Source organism: Impatiens glandulifera, chromosome 5 (genome assembly GCF_907164915.1).
Source record: "Impatiens glandulifera chromosome 5, dImpGla2.1, whole genome shotgun sequence".
NCBI classification, from domain to species: Eukaryota; Viridiplantae; Streptophyta; class Magnoliopsida; order Ericales; family Balsaminaceae; genus Impatiens; species Impatiens glandulifera.
The window spans coordinates 2,851,267-2,873,263 of record NC_061866.1 but is presented as its reverse complement, the minus strand read 5'-3'; the positions used below and the strand labels follow the sequence as shown (position 1 = coordinate 2,873,263).

Below are 21,997 nucleotides of genomic sequence, written 5' to 3'. Positions count from 1 at the left end.
TTGACAAATAAACACTTAAAGTGAAATCTTTACCCCCAACCTATCTAAACCAAAAAAAAATGAGGTATAATTAATATATTTTGTATGAGCATTAATTATTTTTAAAATAGTTAAAATGATTTTATTTTTATTTAATATAAAAAAATATGATTGAATTTCACAAAACTTGTTTAAATATAAATAATAAATTTGTAGATGAAACAATATAAAACAAAATTCTACCAAAGCTCAACTTAAGCATACAACTGATAAAAGCAACCAGTGGGACTTTATATTCATAAATTTACATCATATTCTTCTTCTTCCTCAACATTTAAATTAAATCCAAAGGAAAAATAAAGGATAGTCTGAATAATAATAATCTCTTAAGATAACAGTTGCTCTTTTTCCCACCATTTTCTTCTTCAAAACAACTCAAACTCTAGCTGGTCTCCTCCATCATCACCACAATCCAAATACTTGATCTCCATTTCCTGATCGACCTCGAAAAACTCAGGCACCTGAGGAGGAACCGCGCATCTAATCAAAGCCCAATTCAACCCATCAAAGAAAGCATGCTGTTTTATCTCGGCCGCCCCTCTCTGTGACCCCAACCGATTCTCCGGTTCCTTAACCAAAAGCCCTCTAATCAAATCCCTCGCCTGAAAACTAACCAACGGACTATCAGGAAACCTAAGTCCCAACAATACCACGTTAGCCAAAGTCTCTTCATTCCCTGAACCCTTGAAAGGAGTCTTTCCATACAGTAATTCGTATAGAAAAACACCAAACGTCCACCAATCAACCGCACTCCCATGGCCCTCTCCTTTGATGATCTCTGGCGCAAGGTACTCGTGGGTCCCGACAAAGGAATTTGATCGGGCTTCTGTTGGCTCGGCAACTAGTTGAGGTAGGGATCTGAATCGGGTTGGGAGATCGGGTTTTGTCTTCTTCCTTTGTTTTGTGGAAGGTGGTAAGAAATGAGGACTGAAGCAGGATACTTGACAGGTTGGCTCCGCACAGAAGGGGTCGATGCAGTTGGATCCTGTGCATGGACCTGAGATTTTCGGGGGTTCGTTGATTAGTGATGATGATTTTAGTAGAGTTGGGTTCACGTCACATCGGAGAGAGAGGTCGAAGTCTGTAAGCATTATGTGGCCGTCTTCTCTGACCATTATGTTTTCAGGTTTCAAATCTCTGTAGATAACTCCAAGCATGTGTAGATACTCTAATGCAAGGAGGACTTCAGCAACATAAAACCTGCATATTGAATTTTCATTATTGATATATCATGCAAATGAATAGAAACCCCAATAACATACAATAACCTAGAATCTAGATTCAATCAAAGTTCATTCATTACTCAAAAGAATACATACTCTGGCTATTTATAAGATACCAACACATTAACTCACTACCTTCATACTCACTACCTTTATACTACTAACCCTAATCCTAACCCATTAGGGTAGCTCAAGTGACAAGAATTGTGTTTAAGAGACCAAAGATCACGGGTATAATTCACACTAAGAACACCTTAAGTTGAAGTGGAGAGCCAAGATTGTGGGGGTCGTGCTAACTTCTAAAATTCAAGAAGAAAAAAACTACACTACTATCAGTAGTGTTATCTTCATCAGTAAAAAAGAAAATAAAAGCTCCATCCATCTTCAAGAAATCCTCAGAAACAGATGCAGCATTTGAGGGACTTCTTGATTTTCCCTCAACACAACACGTCAATTACAACGTCAACATCTGAAAGAATTCTCTAGTTTAGAGAGATTGAAATGGAGATGCGATTGTAAAGCTCCATCCAATCCCCTTGAGATCAAGGATATCTTTGATGGGGGGGAGTAATGTAAAATACTAGGTGATAGTAGTAATAATATAAGGGTAATACAATAATTAGTAGAGTAAATCAATGGGCATGTATTATGTGCAGATATGAATAAGTATTGAATCTGGCTAAGTTCATTCTCTTCTATGTTCTAATCTACATTTCATCTACAAAACTTAGATCTCCATGAAAAAATCCATACAAAGTAAAGTCTACACATTTAAGCTGTCTGCCTATTATGAACAAAACACAACCTCCAGCCAGGTTTATGGATATCCATTGACATTTCAATTATTAAGGAAATACAGATCATAATCCTAGAAAGAATGGGAGTTCAGATCTAATAATACCTTGCTGCTTGTTCAGGAAAAAATCTCCCAGGTTGTCTCTGCCTTAGGACATGCAGATCGCCACCAGGACAATACTCCATTATAAGGCATGATAAATTATCTGATGTAAACTGACCATATAAAGTGGGAAGAAAAGGATGATCCAGCATCCTAAGTATGTCTCTTTCAGTCTGGGCCCTTGTAATCTTCTTTCTCCGTGCTAAGAACTCATTATCCATTACTTTTATAGCAAACATGCAATTTGTCCCAACTAGTTCAGCAAGATACACTGTCCCAATATCCCCAGAACCAAGCTTCTTCAAAAGACTGAAATGAGTCAATCCAAGGCCTCCGCTATGTTTATTGGCTTGTTGGATTGCTTCCCATTTCGAGTCCTTTGCCATGTGAGGCCTATTGCCACAAATTGATCCACTTGCATTACTCTCTTCACTGTTGCTAGTGCTTGTGCTATAATCACCCAGGCTACTGTTTGAACTTTGTGAGAAATCGACCTTTTCCACGATTCTCGACTTCTTCTCCATTTCTACAATACTTCTTCCTTTTCCATATGAGCTTGCAGCGTTTGAGCTGAACACAATGTCCCCAGTACTGGATTCTGTACTTTCGTGTGTCATGGTACAATGACATCTCTGGCAGAGTAACTGACTGCTATTATTTTCCGTAGGACTGTGAATTTTGATATTGAAGTCTTCAGTAGGAACTGAAGCCAGCTTCAAATTCTTCTTGACAATAGACCTGTTTCTAGGGACTGATTTGAATGTCGAGGGAGAGACCTTTCTTAATGACTTGCTACCCCTGATCGTATTAGACGGGTTTGCTGCAATCTGCAACCTGCCTTTCCGCCTTGACCTAGGTAATGATTTTTTCTGTTCTAATTGAGGTACCACGGACTCATTTTCCTTCTCTGAAACAATTTCACCTGAAGGATCCGATTTCTCAAATTTACCCTTTGTTGTTTGAGTTTGTGCCTTAGTTGTTTGCTCCGTCACAATGGATTCATCCACAGGTTTGATGTTATTCAACATTGACTTTATCCCCTTTCCATTTTTCTCCAAAGAAAATCCTGGAGAAGATATTTCTTCCTCGTCCCTACTAAAACGATTTGCAGAACCACTCGATTCGCCACTTTCAACTACAACCGACCTGTACATACTCGTGATCATGCCAGCTTCCGATATTCGGGGAGAACCAATCGGATTCGTCAGGCGTTTAAATGCGGCCATTTCCGACGCTTGAGAAATGCATTGCCGTCTTAGCGCCTGCTTTAAAGAAACGGGTTCAGAGAATCCAATCCCTGGGGAGTTACCACCGGCCCTCATTGGTTTCTTTAAGGCATTTTTCTTCGAGATGCCTGTAGTAATTTGATCGGGTGAATTCTGATTCTTAGAAGAAACTTTAAGGCTAATTGACTCAAAAAGCTTATTGATGTCATTTTCCAAGGTACTATCATATCCTAGTTTCAGCAATTGGGGCTTCTGCTCCTTATTGTGTACAACTTTTTGATTCGTCTTCTTTCCATTTTGAACGCAACCCACTTCCTCTAGGACTTCAACAATCTCACTAGTACTACCATAAAACGAACCCATCAATTGATGTTATCCTTGGAACAGAGCATCCAACAGTTTGAAGCAATTTCCTTGAACCTTAAGAACGATAATATGTCATCATTTCGCAGGCATTAGGCCTCATGATCGTTGTGTTTCACCATGTATTTTAAGGAATACCAGCAGCTCAATACCCACCACCATCTAGTGATTCTTCAGCTCAATACCTGTTCAAGGCATAGCAAGTGATGTTAGTTTATCTTATAAGAATTCACGAGATTTAAATGTCAAGAAAATGTAATGAAAAGCATTGGATTCAAAGAACAACCAACATGTAGATGGAAATCAAAAGGTAAAAGAGAAAAAATAACAACAAAAAAAGCAAGAACATCTGAGGTTCTCTGCAACAGAGTAGTAAAAGAGATCTCATTGATGAAAAAATCAAGTTCAAGGTGAAATCTTTTCACGCAACCAAATCAGTCTAGTTCATAGTGTACACAAGGAGGAAAACAACTTAAAAAAATCACACCCTTTTCAAAATGAAAGAAAAAAAAGAAGTAAATCACAATGAACAAAGCAAATAACATATAAAGAAAGAAGAAACAGATCAAAGAGAATAGAAGATGAAACAAGTAGTTTGAAAGCAGCTAATAAAGCAAGATCGGTAACAGAAATCAGACCTGAAGTGAAGCTTGGATCCGGTTGGTTCTGAACAATGTTGAACATGAGAAACCCTAGTGAGGTGAGGAGAATCGGCGGTGGTGAAACAGAGAAAGAGATTGGGTGGGGGGAAGAGAGAAGGCAGCAAAAGGAGAAGACACGAGCAGGAGAGAGAAAAAAGGAACTATTGTATAATACAGTAATCAGTAATGCCTGTGTGTACCTGACTTCTGTGTCCCACATCGTGTTTAGTTTTGTTTTGCCGCTTACAGTTTCTTCTTCAATTCGGATAAATTGAAATAGTTCAATTTCTCTTTTTAAATTACAGTTAATAAAGTGAGAATTCATAATCTTCTTATTATCAAAACATATTTTTAAACTATATTAAATTATATTTTATGAAATAATTATTACATAATTTAATTTATTATATTTTAATAATTGTTTTATTAAACAGTAACTAATATTATTAATTTATTATGTATATGTCTAGTTTTTTTTAAATAGGAGAATCTAATGACAATGTTTATAACAAGCATGTTCAAAAATAAAATATTATAAATAAATATATTAATAATTTTATGTATATAATTTTGTTCTAGGCTGTGTTGGTTTGATTTTATTAATCATAATACAAAAATATAACATGTCTTTCTTATTGGTTGTGACACTTAATCTATTAATTAAATTATTAAAATATTTTTTATTTTAAATTATTATTTATAATTTTATAATATATATTAATAATTTTTAAGTTTTATATTAATAAAATTATGGCCTCAAAATCATTATCAATGATTATTTAAATAACTTAAAACAAAACAAAAAAAAAAATTTTAGACGGAACACAAATATTATTAGGACTATACGAAGCCCACCCTGAAAAAATAAATAAATATATATATATATATATATATATTACGGTTAATATGTGACATTATCCCTATTTTTTTAAAATTCAATCGAATTTACTATTTTGTTTATTTAATTTTTAAAAAAATGGTAAAATTTATATTTATTAAACCGTTTTATCCAAAAATTTCTCGTCTTTTATTTTAACCCACCTTAAAAAAATTTTATGTCACCCCACCACCGAATTATAGGTCAGTCCCTGATTAGACTATTAGGATTATCAGGATTATTTAGATAAAAACTTACTTAACTAATTATAATAAAATATCAAATAAACAATTATAATTGCATATCATAGTCATGACCATCTTAATGGAACATCACCCAATTATGTCACTTAATATAGTTTTTCTTATTTAATATATAATTAGAAATTGTATTTAATATATAATTAGAAATTGTATCTTTTACTTCTATCACGCACATACATATTTCTAGAAAAAATATAAAAAAATCTCAAAATTCATTCAGTTATTTCATACCTCTCTCAATTCTCTATAATGAAAATCGTCTTCAAACTTAAAACCATAGATCTATTAATTGGGTGAACTCAAACATTACAAAAAAAATTCGTCGTAATGGTAAATTTTTCAATATATAAAAGATTTTTTATTAATATATAATGCAAAACTTTTTTGGCTTTAATGTTCAGGAATACAACAGAGAAAATACTGGAGAAGATGAAGCATTGAACAAATCGTTCGATGAACCCGAAAGTATCGAACAATGCCATGTTTTAGCTGAAGAAAATACAAAAACACGATCTTGTAAAAATAAGAACAATGCCATATTCTTTTATTTTTTTCATTTTAAAAATTGTATTTTTTTTCTAAAAATATTCCTGTTTGGAAGTGAAGTTAACATCAAAATACAATATGAAGTGATGTCGTTGATATTGATAATAGTTAGATTAATATGTATTTGAAGAACATGACCATGTTCTTAACTTTCAGTTAAAAAGACTTAGTTTTTTTTTAAAACCAATTTATGTTCAGCGTCTTACAACTCTATTTCAGCACCTATGAACTCCATGTTCAGTGCATTTTTAGTTAAAAATACTTATTTTTTTCAAACCAATTTCATGTTCATCTTACAACTATATGTTTAGCACCTATGAACTCAATGTTCTGCATCTATTAACGCCATATTCTCTTAACTTTTCAGTTAATTTTTTTTTCTAAACAATTTGATGTTATTTTATAAAAAAACATGATCATGGTTTTACAAGGCCATGTTTTTTAACTATTCAGTTAAATTTTTTTATTTTTTTGGAGAAAAACGTTAGAATCATTTTATTAAAATCTAAAAAATGAGAGGATTAAAAATTAAAGCTAGACAAACCCTAATTATGATTAAGGATAACAATTAATAAACCTTAAAAAAAAAAAAACTGATTGGTAACAATTATACATTCTAAATAAAAAAAATCTTTTTATATACACAAGTTTATGTTTTTTTTTAAACTGAAAAGTTAAAAGAATATTACCTTATAAAAACATGGTCATGTTCTTTTAAAAAATATTTTGGAAATGTCTAAGAGAAGACGAAGAGAAGCGCAGCTAAGAAAAATAAATTAAAAAATAATTATTTTTCTTTTATCTCTCGTACACATGTGATAAACATATCGAATTTATGACATTAATTTCGTTGCCTTATCTTTTCTCTTGTAATAATATCTTAATTTTTTAAATTTTAAATATATAAAAATTATAGTAATTAGATCTTTCATGTTATATTTTGGGAAGATATTTTTCTTTTTTTTTGAAATTTATATGTGATAATTTTTGGGGCTGTTTCTATTTCTACAAACTAAAAACAACAATTTTTTTTAAATAAAGAGGAAAATAATAATATAAAAAATGAAACCTTGACATTTAATTTTGTCCATAATTTTAAATTGATTTTTGTGTTAGTAGGACCCACGCGTCACATTGTTTTGTTATTGACCTATTAAGAAATATTTATTTTCCTACACATTATTATCTTAACGATCAATCATAAATTCAGAAATTGCTTTCTCATATTATTTTCTTTTTTCTATACCTCTTAATAGAACTAGTTTATATAGTGGTATTTTTTTTTAAGTTTAAAAATATTATAATTTATCACATTATTATTATTTTATCCATCAAATCATTTAATTTATCAATTAAAATATATTTATTTTATTTTTATTAATTTTAATTTTAAGTATAAAATAATAATTTATTATAAAAAATATCAAATATATATTTTTTTATTAAACAAAGATTTTTCAATAACAAAAAATTCAAAAATTCCCAAAATCAATTAAACACATATCAAATAATTATAACCGTGTTTCTCTCCAAACCGAACAAACAAATTGTCAGGTAAAGCTATTTTGGAATGGACAAAACAAGGAATTAGGCAGCCAGATTATTGGAATGTTAAACAAAAAATAACATGTTTGTGGGCATTATATAATTATGATTTGTTTGGTAAAGAAAATAAATAAATAAGAAAGAAAGAATATAATTAATATATGTGGGTGTGCAAACAGATCTGGACCACTCAGCTAAAAGGGGGCATTGGATTGGACCATAGAAGATTCGAACTAGAGTTTGATTAGGTTGGACGTGGGTAGCCCTCATAAGTCATAACATATACTTTTAATCAATTGGAAAGCAATAGCTCATGAATGATAATGATAGTTCCCTTACAAATGTAAAGAGATATAAGAAATTTATTACTCATTTGATATTGATTGTCATTAGAAACTGAAGTTCAAAATAAATGATCACATAAAAAGATATAGAGTTCTTTTTTTATTAACTAATATCAAATAAGAAGGGACATTGTTTATACATCTGAAACGGTTTGTCCCGATGTCGATGAGGCCCAAGGAGTTTTAAGTCGCCCACCTTCTAACCAAGAGGATCACGAGGCTTTGATCTAGTCACTTGAGGATCTAATTGTTAAATACCCTGAGAATAAAGAAGAAGAAATATTGGAAACGATCCCGATCCTGATCCCAATCCCGGTCCTGATTGGTGTCTATCATTCTATCCTCTTAGATGATGGACCTAGAGCCTCGAAGGAGGAAATTAAGGCATGACTTTGCACAAATGGTTGTAACCGAAAGCTTTTGTTCCAAATTATTTCATCATGAAACACAATTCGAATGCTTTAAGAATGTAGGTTGAAGATAAAATAAAATACTTTGAGAATGATGAGAGGATTATAAAAACGTACATTAAAATCAAAGAAAAGTGTTCAAAATTCGTAACGATGTTCATTATGCTAAGAAATTACTAGGACGACTATACAACAAAAACAACGCAAAATCCTCCAATTTTTTTATTCTCTCGGGCTACACTGGAATTTGGGTTTGAATTATTTGGTTGAATATAATATTTATTCTCTTCTATTTATTAGGTGTCCTTATAATTATTGTATATCCTTTTGAGCTTTTATTTATTTAAACTTATAATAATTAATGTCATAACTTGTATTTCATTTATTTTTAGGAGAGGTCGCAGTCTTCAAACTTAAATTATTTTAAAAAATAAAACCAATGATGTAGACATGTTATAATTAAAAAAAAGCTTAAGAAATGTTTGTAAAAAATATCTTACAATTTCAAATATTTAATCAAATTCTCAAATTAACCTCATTTCAGGTTCAACTTATCAAAATTAATTTTATTCATTTCTAAATTAACATAACTTATTGCTTAAACTTAGTTTTCTTATTTTTATTTATTTATTTACATTTAAATTCATTATTAAATATTTATATATATATATTTAAATTATTATTTTTATTAAAATATTTAAATTATTATTATTATAAATTTAATTATTTATATTTAGATATATATTTAAATTATTATTTATATAAATTTGATTATTTATATTTTCATATATATATATATTAAATTAATATTTTTATAAATTTAATTATTTATATTTTAATATATATATTTATATTTTAATTATTATTTATATAATATAATAAATATTCACTTTATCATTCTCATAATTACTATAAAAAAAATTAAAATATCTTAATCATAACAAAATAATAATTTAACAATTCATAAAAATATTACCATATCCTTCTCTAAATTATTGACGATTTTGTTTAAGATATCGTTGACTACGTGTCGTATGACCTTGTTGGCTACGTCTTGTATGACATTCTTGGCCACACCTTTCATAAGTTATGGTTTTTTTTTGTGAGTTATTCATCCGAGTTTGAATACGTTGACTTTGATCATGTTGGTTTTTCTTTTTTCTAAGATTTTTATTAGGAACAAAATTATTATATTTCTCTCAATCATGTGTTATTGAGAATATCCAATATTTATTTTTTGAGTATCTCTGAAATCGTTAACGCTATATTTTATGTTAGGTTTGTTCGTTAATAAACATTTTGGTTTATATTTTTTTTATTGTTGTTTCTCAAATGTTTAATTTCGTTATGTATCGACTTTGTTTGGTGACATTTTGAATTACCATATTTTTGTAATGTTTTTGTCATTGTATTTAAATGATTCTCATTTATATAATATTGGACAAAACTTTTAAAAAATATATAAAATAATAATTGAAATGTAAATATATATTAAAATATAAATAATTAAATTTATAAAAATAATAATTTAATATATATATATCAAAATATAAATAATAAAATAAAAATAATAATTTAAAATATATCAAAATATAAATAATCAAATTTATAAAAATAATAATTTAAATATTTTAATAAAAAATATAATTTAAATATATATATATTTAATAATTAGTTAAATAAAAATAAAATAAAAATAAATAATAGAAAAATTGTGCTTGAACAGGTTAATTGTGTTATTTTGAATAAACAAACTATATTAATAGAGAAGTTGAATGAACAATGTTTGTTAGTTTGAGAATTAATTCTCATATATTAGTGTTGTATTATTTGAAAGTCTACTAAAATGGCTTTTTTTTTAGATTTTTTCTTTCAAATTACTATTATTGTACCAAGTAGAGTAAATATATAAAGAGTTAACTAAGGTTTTTTAAATAGTAAAAGTGATTCTTAAAAGACACTGTCACAACAATTATATTCATTTTCATTGATAACTAATAAGATCTGTGACTTATTTATTAGTAACTTCGTTAATTATAAAAATACATTCTTTCTGACTTATTCATTTTCTTGATGTGTTGCACCTATCCCATATCAAATGATTTACACATTAAATAAGTACTCTAAATCAAAAGAAATGCATATCAATATTTTGAATAGTCATGTTAACTTCTTAAATAATTAAAAACAAACAAATATAATTGTAAAGATACAATACTAGTTACAACTCTTGAACAATTAATTACTCACATTTCTTCAAATTACCGACTCATTCTATCTACCATTAAAATCATGTCTCTTAATTAAAATTAAGAAAGATATGTCTATTTTTTTGGCTTATTATTCATATTTCATTGATCTTTTAACTAAAATTGGGTGTAAAGATTATAATGTATCCTACCTTTATTTGTAATCACATAGAATCGTTTTATATTAAAATAAGGTCCATATAGTTGTAGTCACATATTACTATTATATATATATATATATAAAATATAATAATAATAATGTTTAATTTGAATTTATTTGCACTAAATAGATATTTGAGTCGTTAATTGACTTGTCTATAAATATTATATGTATTTTTCGAACTTGCAACATATAAACAATTATAAATCATTTAACAAATTAAGATAATAATACTTTATATTTAAATTCAACAGAAAATTTGATAAACGTGCGACATTCTTAACTTCAAACTTTTTAACTAATATATAATAATAATAATAATAATAATGATTAATTTGAATTTGTTAGTTTGTCGGGTCGAAAGTTATGATTAATTTGGATATATATATATAAGAGTAAATAGATATTTGAGTCGTGAATATTATATATAATTTATTATGCAACCCGTTGGAAAAAATTAAGCAATAATTAATTAACTTAGAAGAAATTGTTGGAAAAATTAAGTAAAGAGTTAATTAAACGAAAATTATGAAACATTAAACAACTAAGTTTTGATGATGTTTAAATATGAATAAAGCTAAGCTGTCTAATTGTTTCTATGCAGGTGACTTGGCTAACATAGACGTAATCTAAGTAGCTAATTAGACGTGTTACGTAGTTAGACGTTGGCGTCTAACTCCTTCAGACAAACCTGAAATGATATGTAGTTAGACGTTACAGTCTAACAAATACATAGTTAGACGTTGAAGTCTAACTCCATTAGACGTGGTAGTCTAATGGGTAACGTAGTTAGACGTTGACATCTAACTCCTTCAGACAAGTCTGAAGTGATACGTAGTTAGACGTTGCAGTCTAACAGATACGTAGTTAGACGTTGAAGTCTAACTCCATTAGACGTGGTAGTCTAATGGGTAACGTAGTTAGACGTTGGCGTCTAACTCCTTCAGACAAGTCTAAAGTGATACGTAGTTAGACGTTGCAGTCTAACAAATACGTAGTTAGACGTTGAAGTCTAACTCCATTAGACGTGGTAGTCTAATGGGTAACATAGTTAGACGTTGGCGTCTAACTCCTTTAGACAAGTCTGAAGGGATGCATAGTTAGACGTTGCAGTCTAACTCCATTAGACTTGTCGATCTAATGGAACACGCTATTAGACGTTGACGTCTAACTCCCTTAGACTAGGCAATCAATGGAGCACGTCTAATGCCTCGCTACAGTAGTCGTTTGAAGTTAACATATGTCTACCCACGATCAACTCGTTGTCTACTACTCTACTTCACTCACTCCTGTGTAGTCTGACAAGCCATCTAATTGCATCCAATGAACGAACGCCACGTACGCAAATGTCCTTCCAACGATTTTTCCAGTACAAGACAATATTAGAGAGGATATTCGGCGCACTACCAGTTCAGTACAACCATGATCCATTTGCTTAGAGTATATTGTACTATTGTCCTATGGGCGACCTTCCAATGATGCTTGCCACGTGTCCCATGAAGAAGATTCGACCGTTGGTGTCTTTCTACTATAATAGATGCTCAAGGACAATGGTCGAATCACTAGTTACTTTGCTCACCTTACTGTCTTACCGAATCACTCTTGCACTTACTGATTCAGTCATCTTCCAAGTTCAAGTGAGAAAGAATCAAAACACTGTCCTAGCTGAGAGAATATTGTTCTTAAGGTTGTAAGTTGAACATAGGTCATTCTGTTCAATAGAGTGTTAGCTAACTCAGTAAACTGTATTTGATTCAAAGAGTTTAGTGAAATCCTTCCGGTTGTGGAAGAAGGGGTGACGTAGGAGGGTTTTCTCCGAACATCCATAAATAACTCCCTGTGTTCTTTACTTTTTGTCTTTTATCCTTCATTGGTTCAAAGCTTCAAATCCGACGAACACTTCTACCATTGAAACCGTTTCAAGAGTTCGAAGGATTTGTGAAGAATAGAAATAGATTTTAACTTCTAACAGAGTTAAAATCGAATCGTTTGTCATAAGTTGTTATCAATAGCCAGACCCCAGTCTCTATTGGTAGCACCGATCCTATCTATTTGTATTCTCAAGCGTCTAAAGAACCTGAATCACGTCGAAAGATGCTAGCTCTTCCAAGATCCCCATGTTTTCAAAAAAAAACTACATGGTGTGGAAGAAAAGAGTTCGTGCTCATCTTGCTTCCTTACACGATGACATGTGAAGTGTTATTACCGAAGGACCTATCAAGATTGAGAAAGACAAATTTGAATGGACAAGTGAAGATAAGATGAAGAACAACCTAGACAACTAGGCCATGGAGATCTTATACAGATCCCTTGACGACAACATGTTCAACTACATCATATCTTGCGAGTCTGCCAAAGAAATTTGAGACAGACTCACTCAACTCTGTGAAGGAAACGCGTAAACCAAAGAGAACAAGATTACAGTTTCCACCCAGCAGTTTGACAACTTTATGATGCGTCCTAGAGAGACGATGACTGAGTTTGATGCAATATTCAGTCAGATTGTTACCACCCTATCTATTCTGGGAAAGACCTACAGCAACAGAGAGATTGATATAAATGTCATGTGAGCTTTGCCAAGGGAGTGGGACATCAAGACTATGGCGATGAGGGAGTGTAAAGACCTCAATAAGATGGAGCTCTTCGACTTGCTTGCCGATCTGAAAGCTTATGAGTTCTAGTTGAACTTTAGGAATGAAGAGGAGCACCCCACATCCACCATCATAACCAAGGCTTTGGTGACTGTCGAGGAGTCACCAGTTGTCACTGAAGTAACAACAGTTGCTCAGCTGCTCAGCATCGACGCAATGGCTCTTCTCGTGAAGAAATTCGGCAAATTCATGAAGAAGAAGAGCAATTATAACTCAATCTCCTTTAATAATACCAATGATGATAAAGCTAAATCCAAGGCTAACGTTAAATGCTTTAACTGTGGTATTTTAGGTCATTACAAATCGGAGTGCAGAAAGCCGAAGCGTGATGAGAAGAAGAAAAACAATGAAAATGAGTTGAAGGCCCTCATGGTGGCTGACATAAAGACCAAGTGGATGCAAAGCGACTTAGATTATTGATCATTCAGCGAGAGTGATGATGAAGAGGTTGTTTGCTTCATGGCAAGAGAAGAGGAAGATTCTGAGGAATCTGAGGTATTAAATTTCTCTTCTGAAATTTTTTCACGAGATGAACTAGTGACTGCACTAAATGACATGGTCTCGGAGTACAATAAGCTATTAGAATCTCAAAATGAAACAAGTTCAAAATCTGAAAATGATGAATCTATTTTTTCTCAAACCTCCGAGCCAAAAGTTTTTGAAAACTTGAATGAGCTTTCATCTGAGAATGAGACGCTCAAAGAAAAGATTAAAACTCTTTCTTCTGAAAACCAACGTTTAACCTATATTGTCAGTTCTTGGGCAAGGTCCGGAGAAACTGTCAAATATCAGATTAGTCTGTTGAGGCCTGCTGGATGCAAATTCGGTCTAGGATATGATATCAATGACTTAGACAAGTCCAATAAGAAATTAAACTCAGCAACCGACAAGCTTAAGCCAATAAGCTTTGTCAAATGAAGTTAACTAATACTGGAACTGATTCAAGCTGTGTGATCAAACTTTACAGGATGAGATACTTATGTTCCGCCAACTGTTAGCTGGCTAAAACCTAGGTTAGAAGCAGTCAGCAAGTCTGGCATATCAAAACCTGACAGGAAGTCAAGGAGTTTTAAATAAAAATCACCCTCTAAAGTTAAAGGATCAACTGCTAGCAGGAAGACATCTGCTAAGCATAAATCATACGCATTAATCATAACACAAAATGAGAAATCCATCAAGATAACTCAAATATGGATCACTAAGGGACTGATTGACCGAGGACCCAAGTGAATGTGGGTACCAAAAGATGTAAATGCATTTTTATGTAGGTGATACAGGGTAGCTGCATGGAGGAAACATGGAGCACATTCTTTTGAGAACATGCTCTAGAAGATCAACAAGTGGCACATTTGCCATCTCCACGGACTAAGTGTTTCTTCCTTAAAAGTATTTTTGGTCTTGAGGACCTCAAAACATTTATTTGTTCATTTTGTAAATATGCGTAAATTGAGGGGGAAATTTAATGTTTAAAATTTGTTTAAATAGATGAACGCAGATGAAATTTTTAATCGGTCTATTAGACGAGGACGTCTAAAAGAAAATCAAGTACTTAGACGTATATTTGCTTACACAGTCTGTGATTCTGAGTTGGACTGTCTTGGTTTAAAACCTGCACGGTTAGACGTCGAAGTCTAATAGACGTTTAGACGTCTATTAGACTAACGTAGTTAGACGCTAACGTCTAACCAGACACACGTCTAATACGTGTTGTGCATGCATAATTAGACGTCTACGTGTAATAGACGCTTAGACATCTATACGACAAGCGTGATTAGATGCATGCGTCTAATAGACTCACGCGTCTAATAGACGTCTATTCAACTTAGATGCCAGAATGTAGAAGCAAATGCCATGTCTAACTACGTGTGCAATTAGACATTTTATCTTCAGATTAATTGAGGACACCGTCTTCTTACGCGGTCATCTAATTTTCCCCGCTCAAACATTAAAGAAGTCATTTATTAATGACTTGAAGACGCGTGTCTTTCAATGTCAAGGAAAATGACTATTATACCCTTAAATATTAAACTATCATCAGTTTAAACTCAGTTAATGATGATTACCTTTGGGAAAAGGCGTCTAACATTAATTGGCGGGCTCTCTTTGTCAAAAGTGACGGTTAAGACATGTGACCTTTCGAATTCTATTTAAGGACATCGTGCATGTATTTGAAGATTTTACGCTCACAAGTTTCTTAAGAACCCTAGTTTTTCTCTAACTTCTCTCTAAGAAATTGTGGTCATCTTCTTCATCTATTTTCAAATGGATAACAAGAAACTCATTACTCTTGGTCACAACACCTTGTAGGTGGACTTCGCATTGGTCTACACCATTGATGAACATGACATTGTTGATATGTTTCGGTCTCGGGAGTATTCTAGTCTTCGAAAGTACCTTGGCGGACCATTCATCTTCTACGAGAAGGAAGTCAGGGAGTTTATCAAGACGGTGAACATGGTCGGAGAATCGATTACGGTGACTGTAAATGAAACTTCTATATCTTTTAATGAAGCTTCCTATGCTGAGTTTTTGGAACTTCCATCTAGAGGGTCATACCTTCAATCTAGCGCTTCTAGTGGAAACCATCTCGGAAATGCAGATTGCTTTTTCCAACGATGGATCTTCCATCATGCTAAACAGGAAGAAGAAGGCCCTAAAGCCACATTTTATTATTCTAAACAATATAGTGGCGAAAGCTCTTCAAGGCAAAACATGCTCGTTCGACCTGTACAACCAAGACCGCTTCAACTACATGATGACCATTTCTAAAGGTATGCAAATCAACTGGGCATCTACATTATATTCTAATCTATGCTAGTTGGTTTACTCAAAGAACAAGGAGAGTATGGGTTTCTCAGCCCAACTCGGTTGGTTTATAAAATATTTGGGTGTGTCTATGAGTGAGGGTGAGGTTATTAACCCGAGTCACATATTCACTAATTTTTCTGTGAAGAGCACTCTTACGATGATGAAGTTCTCGAAGGATACAACTTTTGGCTCATCCAACCAACAAACAGGTGGCCAATTGGTCACTCGATCTAAGCGACAGACTACTTTCGTTCAGTCTACGAGAGCAAAAAGAACTAAATCGGTGATGGATTCTGCGGCTAGCACAAATAGCCAAAAGAGTTCTTAAAAGAAGGATTCTGGAGTAGTCGACTCCAGGACAAAACCAAGTCTTCCTTCTCTTGCGGTTATTCCTCTTCAACCCCCCAACCCGCTGAAGAAGCCGGATAAGTCTTTTGGTCCTGATACTAATCAGTCTAAGGTGTTTAAGGCGTCTAAAGCATCTAAGGCGTCTAAAGCATCTAAGGCGTCTAAGTCATCTAAGAAGTCTACTAAGGTAACTTCTTCTTCTCCTCTGGCCTCAGTACCTATTATTAATATTCCTGTGATGAAACAAGCTGAAGGGCCACTGTTGAGCCAATTGGTCCCGAATATTGAAAATATCGACAGGGTTGTGTCGTCTGTCCTTCCCGAAGAATCAGTAGTTGTTGAGGCTACTAGTAATGTTGTGATTACTCCTAAAACAGAGCAGGTTATTGCTCAAATTCCTGTTGTTGTTCTACCATCTGAACAGGCTCCCCCTCCTCTGAATGTTCAGCCAATTATTGTCAAACCTAGTGCTGCGGGAAAGGGTGTTGTGTCTGAACTCCTTGAAGGGGTTTTTCCAAAGCCCTTATCCCCTTTCAAAATTATGAGATCAACAAGGGGAGCTCCCGAAATTACTATCTACGAACCCTTGCCAATTTCTAAACCTAAACCAACTGTGGTTCTTGGAAAAGGAAAGACGATTGCTACAGAATCTCCGGAGAAGGTTTCTGAAGCCAATTGTATTGTCAATCTTGTGATGGAGAAAGTGAAATGAAGGCCAATATTTGAGTGAACTACAGATTATTCACTTAGTTTGAAGAGATGTTCTCGAGAAAGGAAATTGTGAAAGAATGGAGGAATCTGATAAAGACGGAGAAGAGAGTCCTGAAATGGGCTAAAACTAACGAGGTCTCTGAAGCCCTCAAAAGAAAAGACATGGTGGTGGCTAAAATCATGGGAAGTCTCATATTTCCCATGATTGATAAGAGGAAGGCCAACTTCAATTCGCTCTACAGGGATGCTCTTGCAGAGCAGAACACTTTGAAGAGATTGAACCTTATTATGAATGGCTATTGTTCAACAATTCTTCAACAGATTCACAGGACAGACTCTTCCGGGTTAAGTTTGTTTAATAATTTGTCTAGTAAAAACGAGCCATTGGAGATATTTGATGTTGATCAATCGGTTGCAGAAGAAGATGAGCAGGCTACTGCCCATCTTATTGAGCTGGCCAGCATATCGTTTGAGGAGAAACGGTTATTGGCACAGTAGATCATTGAGAAGACCCCGGTCTTGGGTCAACCTGAAGTAAATATAAAAGTAGAGGAGGTTGTTGTTGAAGATCTTCAAACTCCTATTCAGCAAAAGGAGACTTCAGAGGTGGATCCTCATATTCTTGAAATAGAAGAAGAGCTTCCAGTGGTTGAAGAAGAATCATCAAAAGTTGTTAATCAGTCTCCAGATTCAGAAACAAGGGAGAACCCTTAAAGGAGGCCGATTCCGAGAAGATTCCTTCTGCTGAGGGGGAACAAGCTGACAAGGAGGAGTCTTCCTCATCCTCATTTTCAGAAGAAAGTCTTATTCCATCTTCCCCTTCAACCCCGATCATAACACCCGTAGATGTTATTGACAAAGTTGTTGAATTACCTCTTCATTCCGAAAGTATTTTAGAATAAATTCATCAAGTATGTAATGATATCCAAGGATGAGTCCAAGGATCCCTCTCCTCACTCCAAAGATAAAGAACTAGAGCGTTCTTTACAAGTTAATGTGCATGTCAGCTTGATTCGTATTGCTCCAGCTTGCTCTCAAGCTTTGTCCTCTATTGCTCATTCCTTAGAAGAAGCATCTCTTGGAGGAGCAAAATTCTACAATTCCATGCTGGACGCAATGAGCTCTCAATTCAACCGAATATGCAGGATATGCAGTCCAGACTGGCCAATCTTGAGAAGGGCTCAATTTCTAGTAAGGAAGAGGTGTCTTTTATTCTGGAAACTCAAAATGAATTGGAGAACACTATGAAGAGAAACACTTATGAAGTCAACATCATTAACTCTTTGTACAAGAAGTTTAAGAAGAATTTCTTCAATAGACAATCGGAGCAGGCTGCTAAATTCAAATCTCTCATCTTGAAGCTTCATCAAAATGTTATGTCATCAATAAATCTCGCGCAAGACCAATGATGGAGATGTCCAACGCAATGAATAGAGCGAATGGAGCAAGCTGATTCTTTTGCAAGGTTTATTCAAGCTGCCGAAGAATCTGAGGCTGCTGCTGCTAAAGAGAAAGCCCTTATTGAAGCTGATAATGTTAAAAAGGGGGAAGGTAGCTCGAAAGGTGGTATCTCAAGAGATGGATCTGCTAGAGGAACCCGATCGAAATCAAAATGCAAAGCTTCTGAAGAGATCGAAGGTAGGTTGCAGACCAGCAAAGAAAGGTCCCAAGTAGTGGAGGCGACAAAGGTGGTGGAAGTGGAGGCAGCGAGGTGATATCACTCGATTTCACGATCTTCTAACGGGCAACTCTCTTCTAGGAGAAGAAGTTGATCCAAACGTGAAAAGGGAAGGACCATAAATATCCTTATTTGCTTTTCACATTTTAAAAACTTATGTTGGAATATTTTTGTGAAATACTTTGATTTCAATCGTATTTGATGGGTGCTTACATTGTTTTATTAAGATTGCATGGTTTTAAACATCATCAAAAAAGGAAATTTTTGGTTTAATCATGAACTCATCGAATTTTGATAATTTAGATTAAATAATAAAAAAAAAGGAAATTGTTGGGAAACATTAAGAAAATACTTAGAAGAAATTGTTGGGAAAATTAAGTAAAGAGTTAATTAAATGAAAATATTAAACAACTGAGTTTTGAAGATGTTAAGTTGTCTAATTGTTTATATGCAGGTGCATTAGACTTGACTAACTTAGATGTGGTCTAGGTAGGCTAATTAGACGTGTTATGTAGTTAGACGTTGGCGTCTAACTCCTTCAGACAAGTCTGAAGTGATACGTAGTTAGACAGTGCAGTTTAACAGATACGTAGTTAAACGTTGAAGTCTAACTCTATTAGACGTGATAGTCTAATGGGTAACGTAGTTAGACGTTGGCGTCTAACTCCTTAAGACAAGTCTAAAGTGATACGTAGTTAGACATTGCAGTCTAACAGATACGTAGTTAGACGTTGAAGTTTAACTCCATTCGATGTGGTAGTTTAATAGGTAACGTAGTTAGACGTTGACGTCTAACTCCTTTAGACAAGTCTGAAGTGATACGTAGTTAGACGTTGTAGTATAATAGATATGTAGTTACCCATTGAAGTCTAACTCCATTAGACGTGGTAGTCTAAGGAGTAACGTAGTTAGACGTTAACGTCTAACTCCTTTAGACATGTCTGAAGTGATACGTAGTTAGACATTGTAGTCTACCAGATACGTAGTTAGACGTTGATGTCTAATTCCATTAGACGTGGTAGTCTAATGGGTAACTTAGTTAGACGTTGACGTCTAACTTTTTCAGACAAGTCTAAATTGATACGTAGTTAGACATTGCAGTCTAACAGATACGTAGTTAGACGTTGAAGTCTAACTCCATTAGACATGGTAGTCTAATGGGTAACGTAGTTAGACATTGACGTCTAACTCCTTCAGACAAGTCTGAAGTGATACGTAGTTAGACATTGTAGTTTAACAGATACGTAGTTAGACGTTGAAGTCTAATTCCATTAGACGTGGTAGTCTAATGGGTAACGTAGTTAGACGTTGACGTCTAACTCCTTCAGACAAGTCTAAAGGGATGGGTAGTTAGACATTGCAGTCTAACTCCATTAGACTTGTCGGTCTATTGGAACACGCTATTAGACGTTGTCGTCTAACTACCTTAGACTAGGCAGTCTAATGGAGCACGTCTAATGCCTCGTTTCAGCAGCCGTTTGAATTTAGCATACGTCTACCCACGATCAATTAGTTATCTGTTACTCTACTCCACTCACTCTTGTGCAGTCTGACAAGTCATCTAATTACATCCAATGAACGAACGCCACATACGCAAATGTCCTTCCAACGAGTTGTCCAGTACAAGACAATATCAGATAGGATATTCGGCGCACTACCAGTTCGGTACGACCATGATCCATTTGCTCAGAGTCTGTTGTACTATTTTCCTATGAGCAGCCTTCCAATGGATGTTTGTCACGTGTCCATGAAAAAGATTCGACCGTTGAAGTCTTTATACTACAAATATATGCTCAAGGACAACGACCGAATCACTAGTTACTTTGCTCACCTTACTGTCTTACCGAATCACTCTTGCACTTACTGATTTCTATCATCTTCCAAGTTCAAGAGATAAAGAATCAAAACACTGTCTACTGAGAGAATATTGTTCTTAAAATTGTAAGTTGAATAGAGGTTGTTGTATTCAACAAAGTGTTAGCTAGCTTAGTAAATTGTATATGATTCAAAAAGTTTAGTGAAATCCTTTCGGTTGTGGAAGAAGGGGTGACGTAGGAGGGTTTGCTCCGAACATTCATAAACAACTCTTGTGTTCTTTACTTTCTATCTTTCATCTTTCATTGGTTCAAAACTTCAAATTATACGAACACTTCCGCCCTTGAAACTGTTTCAAGAGTTCAAAGGATTTGTGAAGAATAGAAACAAATTTTAACTTCTAATAGAGTTAAAATCGAATCGTTTGTCATAAGTTGTTATAAATAGCTAGACCCCAGTCTCTATTGGTAGCACCGATCCTATCACAACCAATAAAAATATTATAAATGTAACACATCTAACAAAGATAGTAAAAATTGAGCTTATATAAATTCTATTATCTTTTTATAAAAGATTATTCGATTTGGCTAGCTCAAGACAAGTAATCCGTGAAGAGATAATATGAATACTAAGGTACTATTTGGTATATAATATTAATTATATAGGTACAAGGTACAAGGGCGGAGCCAGGATTTCAAGTCTATCTGGGCTAAAAATATTTTCACAAAACTAATATATATAACAAAAAAAAATAGTCCATGACATATTAAAAAATATGAACCATTTAAGCACATAACGAAACAAAACATTATATTAGCTCCTCGTCCAATCTCACGTTCACCATCAACAATAAAGCGAGTAATTTCATTAGTTTGAGCTGAATGTAACTCGGTATTGCGTTTTGAAGAAGATGTAATAATATTGATAATAGTCGTTATATTCGAAAAGAAAAGCCATATAGAGATCTCCTTTTCAGTCGCGACAACTAATGCTAATTGTAGTCAATGAGCAAAGTAATGCACATAATACGCATAAGGGCAATCTTTAAGATATAAAGCTTACAAACCATTAAAAATATCATTATATCCCTGACCTCGCATATTATTAGTTTCTAGATTATATCTAGTAAGGAAATTACATATATTTCTTTATTGAGTGTTACGACTGTGGTATCATAAACATGCAGAATTGAAATTATACAA

General features: G+C 33.4%; 1 protein-coding gene across 1 annotated transcript; it reads right to left on the bottom strand.

The window, feature by feature from the left end:
- Positions 1–224: 224 nt before the first annotated feature.
- Positions 225–3,931, bottom strand: LOC124937573 (serine/threonine-protein kinase D6PKL1-like). Its single transcript, XM_047477858.1, has 2 exons — positions 2,164–3,931; positions 225–1,239 (listed from the first exon to the last, which is right to left on the bottom strand). The coding sequence occupies exons 1-2, from the start codon at positions 3,747–3,749 to the stop codon at positions 405–407; spliced, it is 2,421 nt and encodes an 806-aa protein (XP_047333814.1). The 5' UTR covers positions 3,750–3,931; the 3' UTR covers positions 225–404.
- Between the last annotated feature and the right edge of the window lie 18,066 nt (positions 3,932–21,997).